Source organism: Pezoporus wallicus, unplaced genomic scaffold (genome assembly GCF_028554395.1).
Source record: "Pezoporus wallicus isolate ANWC-B61680 ecotype Strahan unplaced genomic scaffold, APGP_CSIRO_Pwel_v1 contig_229, whole genome shotgun sequence".
Classification (NCBI taxonomy): Eukaryota; Metazoa; Chordata; class Aves; order Psittaciformes; family Psittacidae; genus Pezoporus; species Pezoporus wallicus.
The window spans coordinates 2,992,240-3,013,127 of NW_026638360.1; the positions used below are offsets into that span (position 1 = coordinate 2,992,240).

The 20,888-nt window shown below is 44.5% G+C and overlaps 1 protein-coding gene across 2 annotated transcripts in view; it reads right to left on the reverse strand.

Annotated features, from left to right (window-relative positions):
• PTGFRN (prostaglandin F2 receptor inhibitor) overlaps positions 1 to 17,757 on the reverse strand; it is a 65,643-nt gene extending 47,886 nt beyond the window's left edge. For both annotated transcript variants that reach the window (XM_057410506.1, XM_057410508.1), the window contains exon 1: positions 17,637 to 17,757. In XM_057410506.1, coding sequence (XP_057266489.1) covers positions 17,637 to 17,697 — 61 coding nt within the window. In that variant the 5' untranslated portion in view covers positions 17,698 to 17,757. The remainder of the gene's footprint in view (positions 1 to 17,636) is intronic.
• Positions 17,758 to 20,888: the final 3,131 nt, after the last annotated feature.

Genomic DNA, 20,888 nt, shown 5'->3' on the forward strand with positions numbered 1-20,888 from the left:
GTCACTGCATTAACACAGCAACACAATTTTCACATCAACTTCAAATAAATTATGCCTGGCTGCAAAGACAGCAGCTAACAACATAACAATATAAAGCAGCATAAGAATAGAAGTGGAAAGTACACCACCAATTTAGAAAGTCGAAGGTGTTAAAATTCCCCTGGAAAGCTGTAGATGGACTTGGCCACAGACACTAGGATTAGCAGTTCACACCTTTAAACTGTGAGAGGATATTCTCAGTAGTACATTTTAAGTACCTTTAAGATTTCCAGCTAACAGGTGTCTCCCTGAACTGCCCTCTTCACTTGAGGGCAAACAGCCCTTGGGTTACAAAGGTGACATACTCAGTGCACAGGGAGAGCCAATATTTCCCAAAGGTACTTCTGATTCATGGTCCAGTTTTCTGGGCCTAAACATTGCTGTCAAATGTCCAGAGCAAGCCCCAATTTCTTTACCAGAAAATATCCTGGAAGCCATGTCCTGTTCATCCAGCCTTAGCACCAGAGATGATATGAACTGACATATCCTTCAGAATGCAGACACAAAACACACACCCATATGTAAGAAAACAGAAAAAAAACAATAGAAATGTGAAATACACTCATACCATATCAACCTATACCCAAGAGATGCTCTTGGCACTTACGCCTTGAACTTGGGCTACAGAAAATCTGAATTCAAACATTAACGAAAAAAGCGATAAGCAAGAAAGGCCCTGAATGCTGTGCAATATCAGGAAATTCCCTTTACTCTTATGCTTCATAACATCTGAAGATAAAATTGCTTGAAAAAGTCAGTGTTATATCTAAGCCCCAGTGGGCAAATGAAAAAGAGTCATGCCCTTATTAATACTCAGAAAGAGATGTTGTATGCATGTTGTCAGAACTGTCAATGGATGGTTTAAATATAAAGGATCCTCCCAGCTCTGCATGTAGCCATGACCTGACAGCAATACACTAAAGAACCATAACAAAAAGACAGACAAGCCTTTCATACATAAATACATCAAAACTCTGAATTCTTCTTTAAATTTCTTCATTGTTTGTAAATTCACACTTTGAAGCTCCAAAGCACTATTTAAACTCCCTATTCACTTTTTATTTTAGTACATCACTAAATCCCCTGAGCTTAGTTCACTTGTTGGTATGGCCGTCAAATCATGTTAACACCACTATTCTGTAAGTTTTGCAGAGAGTAATCAGTATTACAAGTGTCGTAAGAAAGTGTCGTGGTTTAAGCCCAGCAGGTAGCTCAGAACCACACAGTCGCTCGCTCACTCCTCCCCCCCTCCCTCCCCCCCCTTCTTCCTCCCAGAGCTCCCTGAGGGATAAGGAGGAGAATGGAAAGAATGTAACTCCCACAGGATGAGATAAGAACAGTCTAGTAACTAAGGTATAACACAAACCACTGCTGCTAACACCGGTAATAATAATGATAAGGGAAATAACAAGGGAAGAGAATACAACTGTTCACCACCTGCTGACCAATACCCAGCCTGACCCAAGAAGTGACCTAGCCCTTCTGGGTAACTGCCCCCAGTTTATATAGTGGGCATGACGTGCTGTGGTATGGAATACCTCTTTGGTTAGTTTGGCTCAGGTGTCCTGTCTCTGTTTCCTCCCAGCTTCCCCTCCTCCCTGGAAGAGCATGAGACTCAGAAAGTCCTTGGTCGGAGTAAACATTACTGAGCAACAACTGAAAACATCAGTGTTATCAGCTTTGTTTCCAGGCTGAAAGTTAAAAACACAGCACTGCACCAGCTACTAAGAAGGAGAAAAATGACTGCTACTGATGAACCCAGGACGGTATCCATCCCTTATTCCATACGTCCATACCATTCACATCATGCTCAGATCCCACATTTTTCAATATACTATCACTCTTATCTCATATATATATATATATATATATATACACACACACACACACACACAGAGATATCACTCCTTAGTGCATAGAACAATCCCTGTAAAGCTGCTGAGTTCATTCAGTCCATGATGTCAGGCTCCATCTCTTGTAACAGTCTCTCAGAGCAGGAAAAGACTGTATGCAATGTTAGACTGCTGCCTGCTGATGACACTGCGGAACTCGTCTGGTCACTGCTGAGCTCGTCTGGATTTGTCATTCTTTCTTGAGATGACGGTCAGAGGGAAGTCAGGCCCAGTCACTGGTGACCTGAAGACATCCGGTTGGTAGGCTATTAAAGTGCTACATAGCAGGCAATAGCATATAATTGAGTTCATTGGCTCTTTTCCCCTAAAATCAAATCCCCTTAAGGTACACATCAGACTTCCCCATCTTCCCGCATTACCCACCAAGTACATCCAGGTCCCTGAGCAAAAGCAATCCCACAGGTGCTTCCTTTACCTGAAGCAGGAATAACCCAGACTGTCTTCCCCAGCATATTCTTTGTGTGCACCACAGGAACTTTATCCCCTTCTACAGTATGTAAAAGTTCTGACTGGGCTGGGCCAGCCCTGTTGGCAGATCCTCTGGTGTTGACCAACCAGGTGGCTTTTGGTAAACGTGTATCCCAGTGTTTGAAAGTCCCACTATCCATTACTCTCAGTGTAGTCTTTAACAGCCCATTGTACTGCTCGATTTTCCCAGAGGCTGGTGCATGGTAGGGGTGTGATATACCCACTCAATGCCATGCTCTTTGGCCCAAGTGTCTATAAGGTTGTTCCAGAAATGAGTCCCCTTGTCTGAGTCAATTCTCTCTGGGGTGCCGTGTCACCACAAAATCTGTTTCTCAAGGCCTAGGACAGTGTTCCGAGCAGTGGCATGGGGCACAGCGTATGTTTCCAGCCATTCGGTGGTTGCTTCCACCATGGTAAGCACATGGCGCTTCCCTTGGAGGGTTGCTGGGAGTGTGATATAGTCAATCTGCCAGGCTTCCCTGTATTTGTACTTCAACCATCATCTTCCATACCAAAGAGGCTTTAACCGTTTAGCTTGCTTAACTGCAGCATGTTTCACAGTCGTGAATAACCTAGCCAGTAGTGTTCAGTGTTAAATTCATACCTTCATCACCAGGTTCTGCACCCAGGCAGCGATATCTTGCCACAGTGCAGCAGCCCAGATGGGTTTACATCTGTGTTGCCAGTTGCTCTGCTTCCATTACTGTAACCACCCCCACAGGGCATTTGCCGCCATCCATGAGTCAGTATAAAGTACTGGCCACTTTTCTCATTCAGCAATGTCCAGGGCCAGCTGGATGGCTTTCACCTTGGCAAACTGACTCCATGCACCCCGTCCTTCAGCAGTTTCTGCAACTTGTTGTCGGGGACTCCACACAGCTGCCATCCATTTCCGATGCTTTCCCACAACACAGCAAGAACCATCAGTAAACAAGGCATACTGCTTTTCACTTTCTGACAGTTTATTATATGGTGGGGCCTCTTCAGCAAGCGTCACCTCCTCCTCTGGTGACATTCCAAAATCTTTGCCCTCTGGCCAGTCCATGATGACCTCTAGAATTCCTGGACGACTGGGATTTCCTATTGGAGCTCATTGTGGAATTAGTGCAGCTCACTTACTCCATGTAGCATTGATTGCATGATGTGTAGAAGAGACCCTGCTTTTGAACATCCAGCCCAGCACGGGCAGCCGGGGTGCCAGGAGGAGCTGTGCTTCAGTGCCAATCACTTCTGAAGCACCACGAACCCCTTCATAGGTTGCCAGTATCTCTTTTTCAGCTGGGGTATAGCTGGCCTCAGATCCTTTGTATCCCCAACTCCAAAAGCCGAGGGGTCGACCTCCAGTCTCCCCTGGAGTTTTCTGCCAGAGGCTCCAGGTAGGACCATTCTCCCCGGCTGAGGTGTACAGTTCATTTTTTACATCTGGCCCGGTCCGGACTGGTCCAAGGGCCACTGCATGAACTGCCTCTTGTTTAATTTGCTCAAAGGCTTGTTGTTGCTCAGGGCCCCATTTAAAATCATTTTTCTTCTGGGTCACATGACAGAGAGGGTTTACAATCAGACTGTAATTTAGGATGTGCATTCTCCAGAACCCCACAGCACCCAAGAAAGCTTGTGTTTCTTTCTTATTAGTTGGTGGAGACATTGCTGTTATCTTGTTGATCACATCTGTGGGGATCTGGTGACGTCTTTCTTGCCCTTTTATTCCCAAAAATTGAATCTCCTGTGCAGGTCCCTTGACCTTACTCTGTTTAATGGCAAAACCAGCTTTCAGCAGGATTTAGATTATTTTTCTCCCTGGAAATAGACAGGAGCTGTCTGTTGCTGTTGGGGTTTGAGTATCTACTGTATTTGTCACTGGGGTTGGTGTAGTTGCTGTACTTGGAGTAGCTGCGTTACCTGTTGTAGTCAGAGTTGGAGTACCTGCTGTACTTGTCACTGGGGTTGGTGTAGCTGCTGTATTTGGAGCTACGTTGTCTCTGGATCTGATGGCAAAGCAACAGACATCTTTTTCCCTTTGAAGGTGCTGGACAGTGTTGAACAGGGCTCTGTAAGCATATGCTAAGCCCCAGCACATTGCCATGATTTGTTCCTCTCTGGTATGACCAGAATGACAACACACCTCATTTAAGTATTTTACTAGTTTTTTCCCGAATTTTGCACTTGTTCAGTGGTGAAGTTCCAAAGCACTGGAGGGGTCCACTGGCCTAGATACTTGCCCATACTACCCCGCACACCCTGTCACTCATGACTGTACAGCCTTTGGGAAAATTTCTTGGTCCTCCTATATCGTTGTCTAACCCTAGACAAGGCCAAAACCCAACTCTGCTTAACTTTCAAGATCAGACAAATTGGTCGTGGGTTAAACACACTCTGTGTGTGTGCCAACATGGTGATCCCCATCACAATCGGCAAGCAGGTCTCAACAGTACTCAAAGACCACTTAAAACCTTCAGAGCTCTCAAATGATGCTGTAAATAGCCTGGTGGGGGAGGTGGGAGCATAAGAGAATGTCTCCTTCATAGACTGACCACCCAAGGAGGGAAAAAAAGATGTGTAATTGCTAAACACTTCCATTATATACCTCCCAAAGTATAGAGGTGATGACCACCCTGGGAACACAAGCCAGATCATTTTCATGATCAATGAGTCTATTGTATTACAAGTCATTACCATAAAGTACAGTGAAACAAGAACGTTAGCCCAAGCCCCCCAGATGATAAACATTAAAACAGCAAATACGGGCTGTGAGGTACAACATGCTGAAACTCTGTGATCAAGAGCAACAACTCTGAGAGCAAATATATCTGCATGGTGATGAGGGACTACTAATCTGAAACAGTAAATGCTTATCACAAATACAATTAGACACATTCTGGTCAGATCTGTCGTTATCTCAACCCTTCATGCCCCACACTGGACACCACAAAGAACTGTTGTGGTCTAAGCCCAGCCGGTAACTCAGAACCATGCAGCCACTCACTCACTCCTCTTCTTCCTTCCCCTACTCCCGGAGGGATGGGGAGGAGAATTGAAAGAATGTAACAATATAACTCCCACGGGTTGAGATAAGAACAGTTCAGTAACTAAGGTATAACACAAATCACTACTGCTACCACCAATGATAATAATGATGAGGGAAATAACAAGGGAAGAGAATACAACTGCTCACCACCTGCCAACTGATACCCAGCCCAACCTGAGCAGAGATCTAGCCCTTCCAGGTAACTGCCGCTGTTCTACATCGTGGACATGATGTTCTGTGGTATGGAATACCCCTTTGGTTAGTTTGGGTCAGGTGTCCCGTCCCTACTTCTTCCTGCCTTCCCCTCCTCCCTGGCAGAGCATGAGACTCAGAAAGTCCTTGGTCAGAGTAAACATTAATTAGCAAAAACTAAAAACATCGGTGTTATCAGCACTGTTCCCAGGCTGAAAGTCAAAAACACAGCACTGCACCAGCTACTAAGAAGGAGAAAGTAGCAAAGTACCTAGAAGGCACTCCTGGTGCTATGAAAGACCTAAAGAGAAGGTTTAGAAGCATTTACAGAGCTCTAGTTAACCACACACCTGTCCTGTCACTTCACCCCTGCTTCCCAACTTAATTTTTCAGAAAAAAAGAACACTTTTTTAGAGATGAATGCTGTGAGGAGCATTTCCCAGGAGCTTAAATCAGTTAAAAACCAAACATCAAATTAAGACATTTCAAAGAATTCAAGCAGAAGAGCACCCATCGTAATGCAATGCAAGAGCAGCCTACAAGTGCCTCCACTGTTTGCAATTTTATAGCCTAAACCTACCAGGACTCCAAATGGAGGGTACAAAGCACACAGCTAGATCAGATTTTACCTTTCCCCAGAAAAACAGATTATTTCAAGACCTTTGTCCCCTTCACAAGAAATAAGCAAGCACTGGACAAGGGATTGCTATGAAGTCTTAAAGCACAGCATGTCCCTAAATTTGAAAGAAGCACTCTTTGCATTTATTGTGAAAGGAGATCCTCTGCCAGAGAAAACTGGTTTTAAAAAAACAACCAGTTTAACACTTGAGTAATTATCTTCCCTGGGCACTAAGTTTTAAAGTATTTGTAATTTTGCCTGCCCCATTCACACTATTGCACTTCCATCTACTAGCAGTTCAATGTCAGAAAGTCACTACCTGTCCATCACCTACAGTTGCTCAGTACAATCAGTAAGATCTCCCAGAATTCTGAGATCATATGGAAAAACATCTCTCTACTGATGAAAAGAACCATCTTCATTAATCCTTCTGGTGGGTGTATTCTTCCTTTCTAATCATTATGGGAGTTTACAATTCTAATACATCTGTACTCACATCACATTAATCAAATTACAAAATCTGTGGAAAAAGAAAGCTCTCGGGCATGGTGCTGTAATCAAAAGCACTTCTTATTCTTGGCTGATAAACACTTGAAGACAGGGTATGTCATATAGCTGACTGCTACGGAAAAGTTACAGGCATGGTCAGTCAACCAGTTATCTGTAATGATCATCAGATCATTAAGCAGAAATCATCTGAGACCATAATCAGAGAGAACCCTATTTTCCACAGGAAGGATACATATTTATATACACTGTTTAGCCCAGACTTTGAGTGGAACCAACCCAAACAGATATACTGCAAGCCAAGCTATAAATTATCTGTGGAGAGCCTGAAACAACGGAAGTAAAAGCAGTGTCCTTGAACATCAACATATCTAACATCACTATTGTGGACTGTTTCAGCATTTATATATTTTTGTGGAAATGCACAACAGTTGAATATTGAATTGCAGACCTCAAAGCCAGCCTAACACCATGAGCACTGGAAGAACATGCTGCAGGAAAATTTCAAAATGAAGCTCCTTAACTTCTGTCGGTAAAAGGGAATGAAAAAGGAGAGACTTCCTCAGCTTCATTTCATAAGCTCCTGCTAGGCCTGGATGTCACTCCATTAAATGTTTGTCCCTATTTCCTCCTTAAGTGCCAGAAATGTCAAAGGGCAGAGAAAGAAAACACTAATTCATTCCAATTAGTTTCTATCTCAACATAAAAAAAAAGATAAAACCTTGCATAACAATCTGAGTCATACGATGGTGAGAGGGGATCCAGAAACGGACAGTGGAACTTCTATATGACTGTCACCATAAATTCAAAGAATGTTCTGCAACCTTTCATTTTTTGACTCAGTTGGTTTTAAATTCCAGTTTTATTATTACTTGGGACTTGTGACAGGAGCTTCCATGCAATACATAATTCAGCATGCATGTGCCAGAAATCATTAAAAGAATTACAACTTCAAGTCACAGAATAGCTGTATAATCAAATAGCTGTATTTATGTAACCACAGTGATCTAAGGCAATATTCTTAAGAGATCTCTCATTAGACCAGCTGATAGTCAGAAGAAATGACATAAGGGTCCTTCTTCCAAGACAGATGCAGTGAGAAACCTCTGTAAAGTTTCACATGCACAGTTACACCTTTGCTATTATTCTTCATCAATTAACTCACAATCAGCTGAGTTCAAGTCCCATGACCTCTCACAATTCTGCCCTATCAGAAGTATACACTCCCATGCTTCTACCTATAGTGATTTCCCTGCAGAACAAAACACCCAAGATGACCTGACAAACCCCTCGCTAGCATTCATACTTCTGATACTACAGAGAAGGCTGTTTAAGTAGAAGTGGATTCAAATGGATGAAAAGACATGCAAAAGATTACTACATACATCCTGGCTCACTTATGAAAATTAGCTAGTGAGTAAAATTCCTATTTCAGTATATGAAATCATCAGGTATCTTCAGCAGACCAGAGACTGACAAACTCACTACTTCCTTCCACAGCAGCCAGGTCTATCCCTTTCACGTGCACTTTTTCTAGGGAGCAATTAAGGGGGCAAGGATCAAACAGTTTGCTTCACAAAGTACCAAAGAGGAACGACTGGAGCATGAGTGATGGTGGCAGGAAGTTCAGATGTTCTGAAAGAGGGCAAGAAAGATTCCATTATCCTAGAAACACCAACAATGTATACCACCAGACAGGCAGAACTCTGTCCAAATGAGTGCTTTTCAAATTTCCCAGCAGGTATTCACTGCCCTTTCAGAAAGTCACCTCAGTAGAGGCAGATTAGCTAGGAGACAGTCTCAGGCTCCTGTAGCAGAGACTACTGAAGCAGAGCCACAGGTCCCTGCACGCTCCCAGAAACTGCCCAAGCTACACTCAGTGTATGAACCTGCCATCCCCAAAGAATGACACAACAAAACAAGAACACAGGTAGCCACACTTGCTCCGTTTCACACATCTTTAGAAATAAGTGCTCAAACCCAGCATGACTTAGCCATACACATTACTGTCTCTGAGGGAGTACTAGAGAGCTGTTTTAAACAAGATAAATGTAACAATCGGGAGCAAATTTTAGACCAAATTACAAGAAAGTGGGTACATGCAATTGCCTGTGAGGAATTTAGGAGTCTTACTAAACAGAGAGGAACAATCAACAGGATATTTCCTATCATAATCTGGTGGCATAAGACCTCCTTGTAGTCCTAGGTTTAAAGGCAGAGCATTAATTCCAAGTTAAACATCCCCTTGGCTGTATGTACTTAAAGCAATCATCAGTTCATGAGCCTTTCAGATTTATAATGCATGTAAAACCAGCAATTGATGGGGAGCTGGTGATGCTAAATAGTACTGAGAAGTACTCAAATAACTTTGAAGGCCAAAGTTCTTGACTGTCTTACTTGTGTGGGTGAGCAAACAGGGCTGTCCCTTCAACAGCCTCCACATGCATGTGTCAGCCACAACCAACACACATCTGGCTGTTTTGTATGGGAAACTGGGTACCAAAGTCACCATGACTAGGATGCCAGCCAGTACCTGCTGCTGCTTTGCTCACTTCAGCCCTTGCTTTAAACTCTTGCAGGAATCCTCGATTAGATATTCTACTTATCTGTCAGTGGTAAGCAAAAAACTGCTTGGAAAACTAGGGTATTTCAAGATTTGTTTGCAGAGCTTTGAGTAACTTGTCGTTTTTACCAAGGCTGATTTGTGGTGATAACTGCCCCAGCATCACCATCTCATGCAGATGTTCATTTTTCCATTTTAAACAAGCTATTCACCCACTTCCCTTTCTCTCTGGAAAGTGTGTCTTGCTCCAGTGCTCTCTCTTCACCCTCCTTCCCCCATCTCTAGCAACAGCCACACTTCTGTGCTCACTGACCCCAGGCTATACATGTTATTTTCTCAATTTATTTATTTAATAATAAACAAACCCACAAACCTATGGATGCCAGCAGCTTTACAGCTATTGACAGCTGCCTATCAATACAGTTGCTAGCAACCAGGGCTTAGTCAATAGCTTTAGTGTCCATTCAACCCCGCTTTGTGATAGACATGAAAGACCCAGCCTTACCTTGCTACCTTCCACCCCCAGACAAGCATAGAGTGATGCTGTCATGCTCTTTTATTTTCTTGCTAATGAAACCTGCTTCAAGCACTTAAAAGGTACAGCATGCCTTGTCTAGAACCAAACCCAGAGATCAAAGGGAACAAGGTTGATGCAATAGACTTACTACTCTGCATTAATTTAAAACTCCATACGAACCGAATATGAACAAGCCCATTCTACATACAACATAAAAGCTCTTTGCATAGACATAAATTCTACCCACTGACACCACCTCCCAGTACACAGTATGTCACTGGGCTTCTAAAGGACACAACGCTTCTTTTGGGAGATGGTGGAGGTCGTAACATCTGGGTAAATGTTATAGGTGGTGCTCTGAAAGCACAAAATAGTCTGCGGCAGTATCAAAAAGCAAAGGAAGACGCACCACCTCTCCCACCTTCTAGCACTCAGAAGAGGATTAGAGCACAGATGGAAAGGCTAACACCTTGCCCCTTATTCTAATAGTATCCAATAACAAATAATTGCCTGTCTTCACCTCAGTGTTACTTGCTGTATTCAAGCACAAATAGATACATGTACTGATTAGACAGTATCTAATCAGTTTCTGGGGAAAAGGGCATTAAAACTTGAATGATTATCCACAAATGAAGTGAATTCCGATTTTTTTCCTCAAAATTATTATGTTTGGTACCCTGAAAATTTAGGAAGTGTCCTCTATTAGCTCAGCATCTGTTTCACATTTAGAAGCTATTCTTTGCAAACACAGTGGGCACACTGCTTTTAAAGTAGCTTCTGCCAATTCCCTTTTGCCCAGCAGATTTAATAGCAAATTCCACTGCCACAGGATTCACTGTGTAATAATGAAGGGTAGTGTGTCAATAGATGAAACTGAACACATCAATAAGAAGCTGGCATTGGTCCCCGTGGATGCCTCCTGCAACAAGCATTTTAATGCCTGTAGGAAAACAACGCAGTTACAGCCTGCTCAAAGACTCCCCACAGCCACATTGCATCGAAGACCGGCTGAAACATGAAGCTAAATCTCTGCAGTTGGAGCTAACAGCGGAACCTGCATGGAAACAAAGTCCTTTACATTGGTAATTATTCTTTTTAAGACTGGCAAACCTAAGCAGAGCTAGCTTTTGTCAGAACTGGACCCTGGCTAACCAACATGACCCCCAGTAATGGTTCCACCAAACTCTTTAGAATGGCTACTGATATGGCAAGAAAAGAGTGACTCTAAAAAGTATGAAAGCATGCAAATTGCAGTCATTAAGCCATCACTAAGCAGCATAGCTAAAGCACATCTTTAGGAAAGCCGGCAGAAAGGCAAGTCCAGACTAACCAAGCCTGTTAAACAGAAAGAGTGGCATAAGTTCTTTTTTTTTTTTGAGAGTGAGCAACAACTATAGCAGCAGTTGTTTTACAACCAGCATGAAGTAAAGGACAATGGGGGGCACCTGGGAAAAAGCTTCAGAGAAGAGCTGAAGCCAGAGAACAAGTTAGAAACCACACATAAAGCTTACACCGATTTTTTTTTTTCTCTTAAATCCACACATAAGAAAGGTGATATATATACTTTGTGTGCTACAAGCAGCAGCCTCCCACAGCAGATATGATCAGTGACCTACACAAGACAAGCACGCTACTCCACTATTGGCCAATTTGGCAGAAGGACAAGAGAGGATTAAAAAAAAAAACCCACCAAAAAAAAATAAGGGGGGGGGGGGGGGGGGGGGGGGGAGGTGCTGGAGCACGATTTCACATTTACAGAAATCTGAAACTGGACTAAAAAGAAGGCTTCCACTTCTCCGCCCCCAATTCCAGCTGTAATCCTTTGACACCTTAAAGGCAATGACACAGTGCTTCTTCTAGGCACCCAAGACTGATTCCCTACCCAGCACTTAAAAACCAATGCTTTTCCAAGTTTTACAGTGTGGCCAAATTTGGACATTTTCCATAAGAACAGCAAAAGCCACATTTTTGATGCACAGTTAAGTCCAGCCAAATTTCCAGCTCTTGCTCTAGAGGTGATAGACCTTTGCAGCTTGGCAGCTGAGATGATTATTTGTTCAAGAGTGAGGATGGAAAATTGGCCAGAACACGTGCTAATTAAAAAGAAGAAGAAACAAAAATCTTCCTACTTCTCCCCAAGTGTAACAGTTGGAAATACTGGAGCTTTTCAGGGCAGAGGATATTTCCTAGAAAAAAAAATAAGTCAATGTGTGGTAGACACACAGCCCAGAAAATTTCAGCATGAATGCCTAAAATTTTGCTGAATAACAAACAATTCAAGAGACGTCCCTCCTAACAGAGAGTATCAAGCAGATAGACTCCAGGCATTGCTGGCAGTCCTGCCATCAGCAGCTGTGACAGCTTGCCTGGCAGCTCCACTCTTTAATTAGCTCTCATTCCTGAAGTTCATAAGTCAATTAACGCCAAAAACCATCCTTAGATTCTTTTTTAAAATCCTACCCAGGACTCAGTGTCTTACTCACTTACCTATTCTTCCTGTAGCTCAGCTAACAGTTCCGATCCTGTAGAGCATCCCTACAAATTCCAGCTGCCCACAGAGATTGACACTAGTCAAATTCTCTACCTCGCTTCAACTATTCTCCATATTTCTGCAGCAGTATTTTGCCATTGCTACATCTTCAGGCTGTTTCTTCAGACCCTGTCACATAAGACTTTCCATGCAACTTGCCTCATATAGTGTAATGAAAAAGAGCACTAACTGCAACACCCTACCACGAGTTTCAAGCAGTCCCCATGTCAATTATATCTACTCAAATCTACTGGCATTACCATACTCCTTTACAGCTTCACAAGACTCAGCAAAGGTATTTAGCAATGCTGGTTCTACCTTCCATCTAGCTCACTTTTAACTGAACATTCTGACTAAGTTTAAGTGATAACGATTTCCACTGGAAACCCAGCTTTGAAACGTCTTCCAACTCCAGAGTTAAAAAAAAAGACCATCCATTTTTTCTGTCTCAGTTATAAGAATTTAGTTATGCTTTAGAATTATGTAATGTAATGTAAATGAATAAGCCAGTTTCTGTTACAAAGCTCAAAATATGAAGAAACTTCTTAAAAGTTCCATACTTTCCATCTTGCTTCTTATTCCAGAAATGCCAATGATCTGGAAAGACATTATTCAAGTCTGCTGGCATTCGAGCAGCTATTTTTCATATCATCCTATCCCAAAAGCAGTTTGGTCTGAAACTTACTGCTTACTACTGCAGTACTTCTAAGAAAGCAGGGTGTTGAGCAGGGGCCTGGGACTTAACTTGAACATCTCCAATAAATGTCAAAAGCAAAGTATTAAAAATATTTTTCTTTGCATTATGATATAGGTACTTACTTTACACACCACCTAATATTTTTCTTTTGAAACTACTAGAAACTTTGATAGAAACTGGCATAACCCCTGCTTTGACCCAACTCATATCAGTAATGTCTCCCTGAAGTTCTTTCCAACTTAACTTTCAAGTGACTGATATATACATATATATACATAACCAAAAAGAATTTCCATTTGCAGATAATGTGTCTGTTTTCCTTACTTTTAAAACACAGATCTACAAACACACACAAAAATATGTATCAGTGAAAGGCATCTAAAACCAGGCAATTTAAATATTCACATTCTAAAATTATCTTATTGAGATATGTAACCTTTTCCCTATTGAATATACAGGTCTGTTTTGCAGGGAATTGTTTGACAAGGATTATGGAGACTGGAAAAAACAACCCAACAACAAATAAAACAATTGCACAAAAGTAAATCAACTCATGAACTTATTAGATGTGAAAGCTGAAATCTCAAATGTCCCTGAATGTTTGTTTATATAGCTAGGTGGATGGACATATATTATTTCTTAAGTACATTTCCCTCTAATCAAGCATATGGCTGCATTTTTAAATGACCCCTACCGCTTACTTCAGATCTTGTTCAGGCAGGTTTGTACCACAGTTCAGGGATTACAGCCAAATACAACAGAGGCTACCTAAAGAGAGCAAGCTGTTGCTATGCTGAAACATAAGAACTGAGAAACCTGGAGAAAAGGTAGAAGGATTTCAGGAAAAGCACTCAGACTCCCTAAAAAGGAACCCTGAAAAAGAACCTACAAATAAGCAAGAGAGCCTGAAAAGGTGACTAAGCTATCATTTGCCAACCCAAAAGAACACAGGATACAAGGAAAAACAGTTGCGACATTACTCTCCCTTTGGTTCCCACATCTTCCCACAGACAACATACTAAGAAATACATCAGTATAGCAAAACGACATGGAAAGCGCTTGCTCCTCAGCAACACCACCTGCCCTTCAGTGCCTCACCAACCTAGTTCCAACACTCAATATATGCTTATAGTGCCTTAGCAGTCCACAGCTGTTAAGAACAGGACAGGCTTGCTGGTATTTCGCCTTTGGGAGCCTTTTTAACCACTTTTAAAGCTACAACAGAGATAGGCAGGCCTAGCTGACAGCTTTTCCTCTGAGTGTCAGTGAGGATCTGAGCCTGCCTTCTTCCAACAGAAGGCATAGGCCACCAGCATCAGTCCTGGATTCATGGGCAAGGGAGCAAGCACCAGCAAGGGAACAGGAAAAAAATTCCCCTCTAACACACCTTGGGCTACCAGCCCATTGCCCTAAACCTTGAGGATCTCCCATTTTCTAATGCTTTCACTCCAGCTGCAAATGCACGCTTTTCCTTGAAGTTCCTGATCACAATAACTTATACTAATTACCAAAAGCTTTCTATTTTAGAGCTTGAATTAAACCTTGATTCAAAGGCCTAAATGTTGCAGCTTCTGGGGACAAGAAAAAAAGAGAAAACACAAAAACAACAAAGAATTTCAGATGAGTTGTAGGAAAGAACTCTATTCATGTAAACACAAGACTCCTGGGGATCATCACAGTGGACAGCAAGTGTCACACAGGTCTAAACAGTAGTAAGGAAAAGGCCACCTCTGGGAAACTCATATTCAATGGTTTTCCACCAGGATCTACTGAGTGCCTGCTCTCCTCAAGCCCCACAGCACTTTAAAAACAAAGCTTTTTTCAGATACACTGAAATTCTTACTTCAAATCTCAAGCAAGAACCTGGAGGGGGAGGGGGGGGGGGGGGGAGGTAGGGGATAATCCAGTAGCTGTAGGGCTTCCTCTTTACTTTAGAGTCTGAGACTTGGTAACCACCAGATACCTGCTTTGGTTTTTGGATGCTTTGTCCTGGAAGGGTTGTTTTGGTTTCCAGAGCATTTCACAGGATAACACACACTGACTGCAGAATGAAATTACATAAAAAACAAGCAATGGCAGTACAAAAATGATCTCAGGCTGCCCTTTCTTCTCAGGATCTAACCACACCAGAGGAGGGGAAAAAAAAGAGTCTAGATCAAGACTTAATCTCAGGATACGTAATCTCTTTACCAAGCAGATTATAACTGTACTGGATCCAGGAAAAAGGATGAGAAAGTATTCTTATTTGTCACAGACAGATACTTCAGCCATTTGCATCCTTTTGCTGGGTTATTTCATAAAGATCTGAACAAAACAATCAAGTCTAAGTATACACAAGGGACTAAGTCTTCTATGCTTCAACTCCTTCCCTCCACCACCCTTTATACAAGAATTCAACACTTGCAGCACATTAGTTAAGAAAAAGCTCCAACATGTCTCTCTATTAAAAAGCTCCTAGAAAACACATGTTCACAGAAGCATACTTTTCACATCCAGAGTGAGAAGAACACTATTTTCCCAACCTCTTAACCCTTTGAATACCTCACAGAAGCTACCAAGTAATGGTATCATAAAGATAGCCTCACCACAAGTAAGACTGAAAAGTTTAGGTTGTTTTTCTTTTCTCCTGCACACAAAAGCACTTTCAATTTTAACAGCACAGGTTTCATATATCCCCAAAAGGCAACTCAGAACACCCAGACAAACCATATCATGAACAGTGTTCAGATATCTGTGCATGCACAGTTTAAGTTCTTCTAATTATTTTACCTGGAATTAATAAGGTAACAACTTTCCTGCTGCACATCATCCTTTAATGGTTTTTAGTTTTTGCTGCATGACCTTAAGTACCTGAGAGCTCTGATTTTCCGCTTGTCCTACTAAACTATTCTCTTGAAAAAAAAAAAAAAAAGTATTCCTTTTCTGTTTCTAAACAGAAACACTAAAGGTGCTCTCTATAGTTCTTCACTGTTTCCCCAGCTGGCAAAAAGCCTGTATTGTACAGATAAATGAGATGACTGATAGCTGCAAGTAAAAGAAAGCACAGTGGACACCTTCATGTGGTAGGACCTTGACTTGTAGATAGACACCCATCTGCCCCAATTGCCTCACTGCCTGCGAGCAGCCTCAGCGAAGAGACTAGGATGAGCTAGCTTTAGGAAACTGACTTTTCAACTGTAACTATCTGCTTTGCAGACCTGGCTATGAAAGACTCAACAGCCAAACCATGAGGAAAGTGCTCTGGCAGACTTTAAAACAAGAATTAGTTATATAGTTATACAAGCAGAAACTAAGTCAGTAAATACAGTTTTGTTTGAAAAGCATTGCAGCATGGGGCTAGGGCACTGTTACCCATTCCGCCCTAAATCTGGAAAAGGCTCCCACTTACTACCTGCAAGTGCTGAATCAAGAACTGCGTGTACTAATTTGTGGGGCATGCTTGCTCACCAGCACCTGAAGTACTCCTGACCACACAGAACTGCTGAAGTACTACACATAACTACGCTACCTGAACAACCTTCTGGTTCTCTAGTTAAACATACTGCTACTTCAGTAACACTGTTAACAACAATGCTACAAGTCAGTGTTGGAAAAAGGGGGTAGTATGTGTGTGAGGAAAGTGAAGAGCTAGAAAACAAAACCCACCATTTACCCTTTTGTGTCGTTCTTGCTACAGTGTCTTTATTTCCGCACACCACCTGCCTGGCATTAACACCAGTAAGGAATAATGCCACATTAAACTAACGACAGCTACACAATTATGTGAACACGCCATAAAACATCATCTACACAATTACTCATTATCTCTCCGCAGAACTTCACAGCAGAGGCAGCAAACCCCAAGAGCCAGGAAGGGAGGGTGCACAAGTATTTCTTTCCCCCTCAACACCGGAGTGCCCCAAGAACCCGGGCTCCCGTTGCCAGCTGTGGGGGCCCATCCTGCAGCTTCCCTCGAGGCCGGGAGGAAGACAGGAAAATGATCTCCCCCTCGGCCCTGAAACGAGACACTTCACGAACTGCGAGGTGAAATTTCACTGCCCTTACCTTGCAGCGACCACAGCCCATGCACCGGGTCGCGTAAGAGCAGCTACGGCCACACCGTCACGTCACTCCGGCCGCCTGTGGAAACCCCTCTCACCGGGGAAAAGCGGCAAGCAGCATGCCCCGCGCCCCATCCCCCTTGAAGTTCCGGGGAGATACGCGGCAGCAGTCCGCGCTCCGGCCTTGGAAGGAGCACCGGGAGCCGAGGGAACGCGGAGCCGTTAGGGCTGCGCCGGCCGTTAACGCCACCGGGCGCGTCAAGAGAGCGTGAAGGCGGCGGCCCGGCCAGCGAGGCTGGGCACGGCTGAGCCCGGCTTCGCCGCCCCTCGGAGGGCAGCGCCCGGCTGCGCTCCGCCGCGCCTCAGGCGGGCACAGCACGGCGGGCGGTCCCCCGCCCAGCGCCAAGGGGCCCGTGCCCGCGGGCCTGGGTCTCCCCCACTACCTGGGGGGAAGGTGTCCGAGCACAACCTGCCCCTCCCCCCGCCGCCCTCCCTGCTGCCCCGGTCGCGCAGCCTGCGGGCTCACCGAGCAGCAGCAGGAGAACGAAGAGAGGCAGGCAGGACGCCTTGAGCCCGCGGTGCCCCATGCTGGCAGGGTTACGCGGATGCCTCTTCCTGCGCGAGCAAGACCGCCGGCAGCTTGCTCCTCGGCCAACAGCTCGCCTCCCGCTGCCCTGCGAGCACACGGAGCCGCCCGCCCGCCCCGACCGGCCGTGCCGCGCGGCGCAGCCAACCACAGAGACAAACTTTCTCCAGCGCCCGCCCCCTCCTGCAGGTACTGGGGGAGGCGCGGGGGTCCGGCCCGGTCTAGCCTACACACCCTGAGAGGGGAGGAGACCAGGCTCTGCTGTGCGGAGGGCTCCTCACACAGCGGGGCCGCGTCTCCCGGCCTCCAGGAGCTACCACGCACACGTGGCCCGGGACAGGCCCCGTGCCCGGGCGCGGGGAAGGGGAGAGGTCTTGGAGCTAGACTCCCTGCTGCTGCCGCCCGGGAACAGCCGTTGGGCCCTGCGAGCGCGCGGGGCCTCCATGGCGCCGCTCCTGCCCTGCTGCACTCTTCCCCGCCCGCGCCGCGCCGGGGTGAGGTCTCCTCGTGTCCGCTGTGCCCCCCACCCCAAGCGGGTATCCCCAGCGCAGGGATCGGCTGAGGGCCCCTTTCCTCACGGACGCATCCGCAGCCCAGTGTTCCCCCACACTGAACCACAACACAGGCATGGGGGGTCACCCCCATCTCTATCTCCACGCAAACCGAGGCCGAGAGCTGCCCGCTGATCCGAGCACAGCCCAAACACGGAGGTTCCCTACATGTTGTCTCACAGCCCTAACTGGAGGGTCCTCTCGTGTCCCCCCCACTCACGCAGGCATAGACTCAAAACCCACCTGTGGGATGGGGTCCACTTTCGTCCCTGCCCTGCACAGCCTGGGTTAGGACAGGGAGCGTAGGGGGCAGCATGGATGCCCTCTGCTCCAAGCAGGGGATAGGGTCACTCTTGCACACAAGCTGCGCTGCCCTGTTTAGGACAAAGTTTCTTTTCCCCTTCTTGCCTTCCCAACGTTAACTCAACAAAGGGCGGCTGCCACACGGGATTCTTGCCACCACTCCACCACCTTTTTTCCCGGCCTGCTGACAAAGGATTTTTGTTTGCTCAGGGATTTAATTTCCTGTTTGTAAAAACAAAGAACTGAGGCACTGGCCTTCTCTCTAGTAACTCAGCCAGTTATCTGCTGCTTCATTCCCCTTAACTGTAAATCAGCGCTCTTCTCATGTGCGTTGTGCACTTTGCTGCCTAGGCTCCCTTCAGGCTATCAGTTCTTTTGTTGGTGATGGAGCTGAGTCTGTGTTACACTGTTTCTGTGAGTGGGGAATCTCCAGAGCCTATGCAGTTTTGAGCCGCTGCTCCCACACAAAATGGCTGGTTTAGGATTTATTCTAGTGTCTTTGTCGCACTTTGGTCTTGAGCATGCCTTGACTTGGGTGAGGTTGTTTACTTCCACTAGCAGGAAGTGTGTGCTGTGTTCATAACTGAGCATGGTTATCAGATTGGATTTTAGTTTGGCCTTTGTTACTCATTCTGTAATGCTTTACAGTAGAGAGGGTTGCCTTGTAGGAATGAAAAAAGACCCTCCTAAAACTGATGATGAGAACTTTTACCCTCCAACCACAATTACCCGAATTCCTGTACACAGTAGATCTCTTTGCAGAACTGCAGCCATGAGGTACCTGGGGGCCACTTAGTCCTGTCCACACTGAAGTTCTCCTAGCTCCCAAACTGCAAATGAGGCTGAATCCATAAGCGTGACTGAGAAAGGGCTGCCCAAACAAAACAAGACTCTTTTCACCTATGTTTACAATACCCTCCTGTGCCTGTTTGTTCTTGCTGCCTCTTTCCAATCTTTCTGCTCTACCTCCTTCTTTGGCCAGAATTCAAATACATCTTTCCTTCACTGAAAAACATCACTTCTGTAAACTAAGCCGTGTCCCTTACACAAAATTTAGAAAACAGGTTAGAGCATCTCTCACTGATCACCTTCCATTATGCTGGTTAAACTGCTGCAACTTCATCAAACTCTCATGCTGAAAATACATCCCCTTGTGCCTCTTAAGCCTGGCAGCAGTGATCCTGATACATATACATGGATGCAGTCATGAATGCAAAGTTTACTGTGTGCACAAGGCCACTTATTTTGCAGACCCCTAGTCCACATTTGCTTTGTACTTCTTATTTCCTGTGCTCTGTTGCTAGTTGAGGAACACTGATCCAGGACATGAATTACCCTGCTGAAAAGTACAGCAGTGACCTGATGATTTTCATTATGTCCTTGGAAAAAATTTTCTCATGATTGTCCCATTTTGAATACCCTATTGCTCTTACTGTAACTGCTAGATACCAGCATCTACTTCACCACTGCTCCGCAGTTAGTTACACTGGTGAAAAGAACAGGTAAATCCGTGCTATTCTGAGCTATGGTGTGTGGTGTTCTCAACAAGTGCCAGAAGGGACCACTGTACCTGTTAATCTGACCCATACACGCAAGCCATAGATTTTTTCTTTCCCAGCAGCTGTATCAAAGTGAGTTTGAAAGACAGCACATCTTTGTCTTAGACCCCAAGTAACGGCAAGTGCCTCACTCTACTTACTAATTTATTCCAATGTAATTATTCTTGCTGCCAGGAAAATGCTTCCTTTAAGGCTGAATTTATCCAACTTCGAGACATCAGGACTTGTTATGCCTTTGTCTAAAAACTGTAACCCACCCATTTTCATGGGTAAGTAACCATACATGGTGATCGTACCACTTCTGCTTGTTAAACTGAATAGAGTGTTTCCTTTGAAGCCTCACACTGTAAGATTCAGTTTCAGCCACTGAAGCATTTTTCACTCTCCAATGTTTCTAAGTGCTTTTTAACTCACAGGCACCCACCCTAGATACAGTGTCATTGTGTTCTATACACACATGCTGTGCACAAAGTAAAAATCATCTCTCAGTCGTCGTTTGGTTTCCCTCTCTCACATCTCTAAAAATGGAATTAGACCATTAACAGCCTACACTGCACAAAAACCTTGTGGAGTTCATTACCCATGTTGAATCTCCAACTCTCTCTCTGCATCTGTGTTTTCTAAGAGAGCATCTTTATCCTGCCATCACCAACGTTCTTCCTTCCTCGCTACATGGCCTTGAAGCAGGGTGTGCTAAAATACGTTTCGTAGTATTGTGACAATTTAAGCAGGTGCTTGAGATCCCTCATTCAGTTTGAGAACTGTTTCTCTGAGGCTGA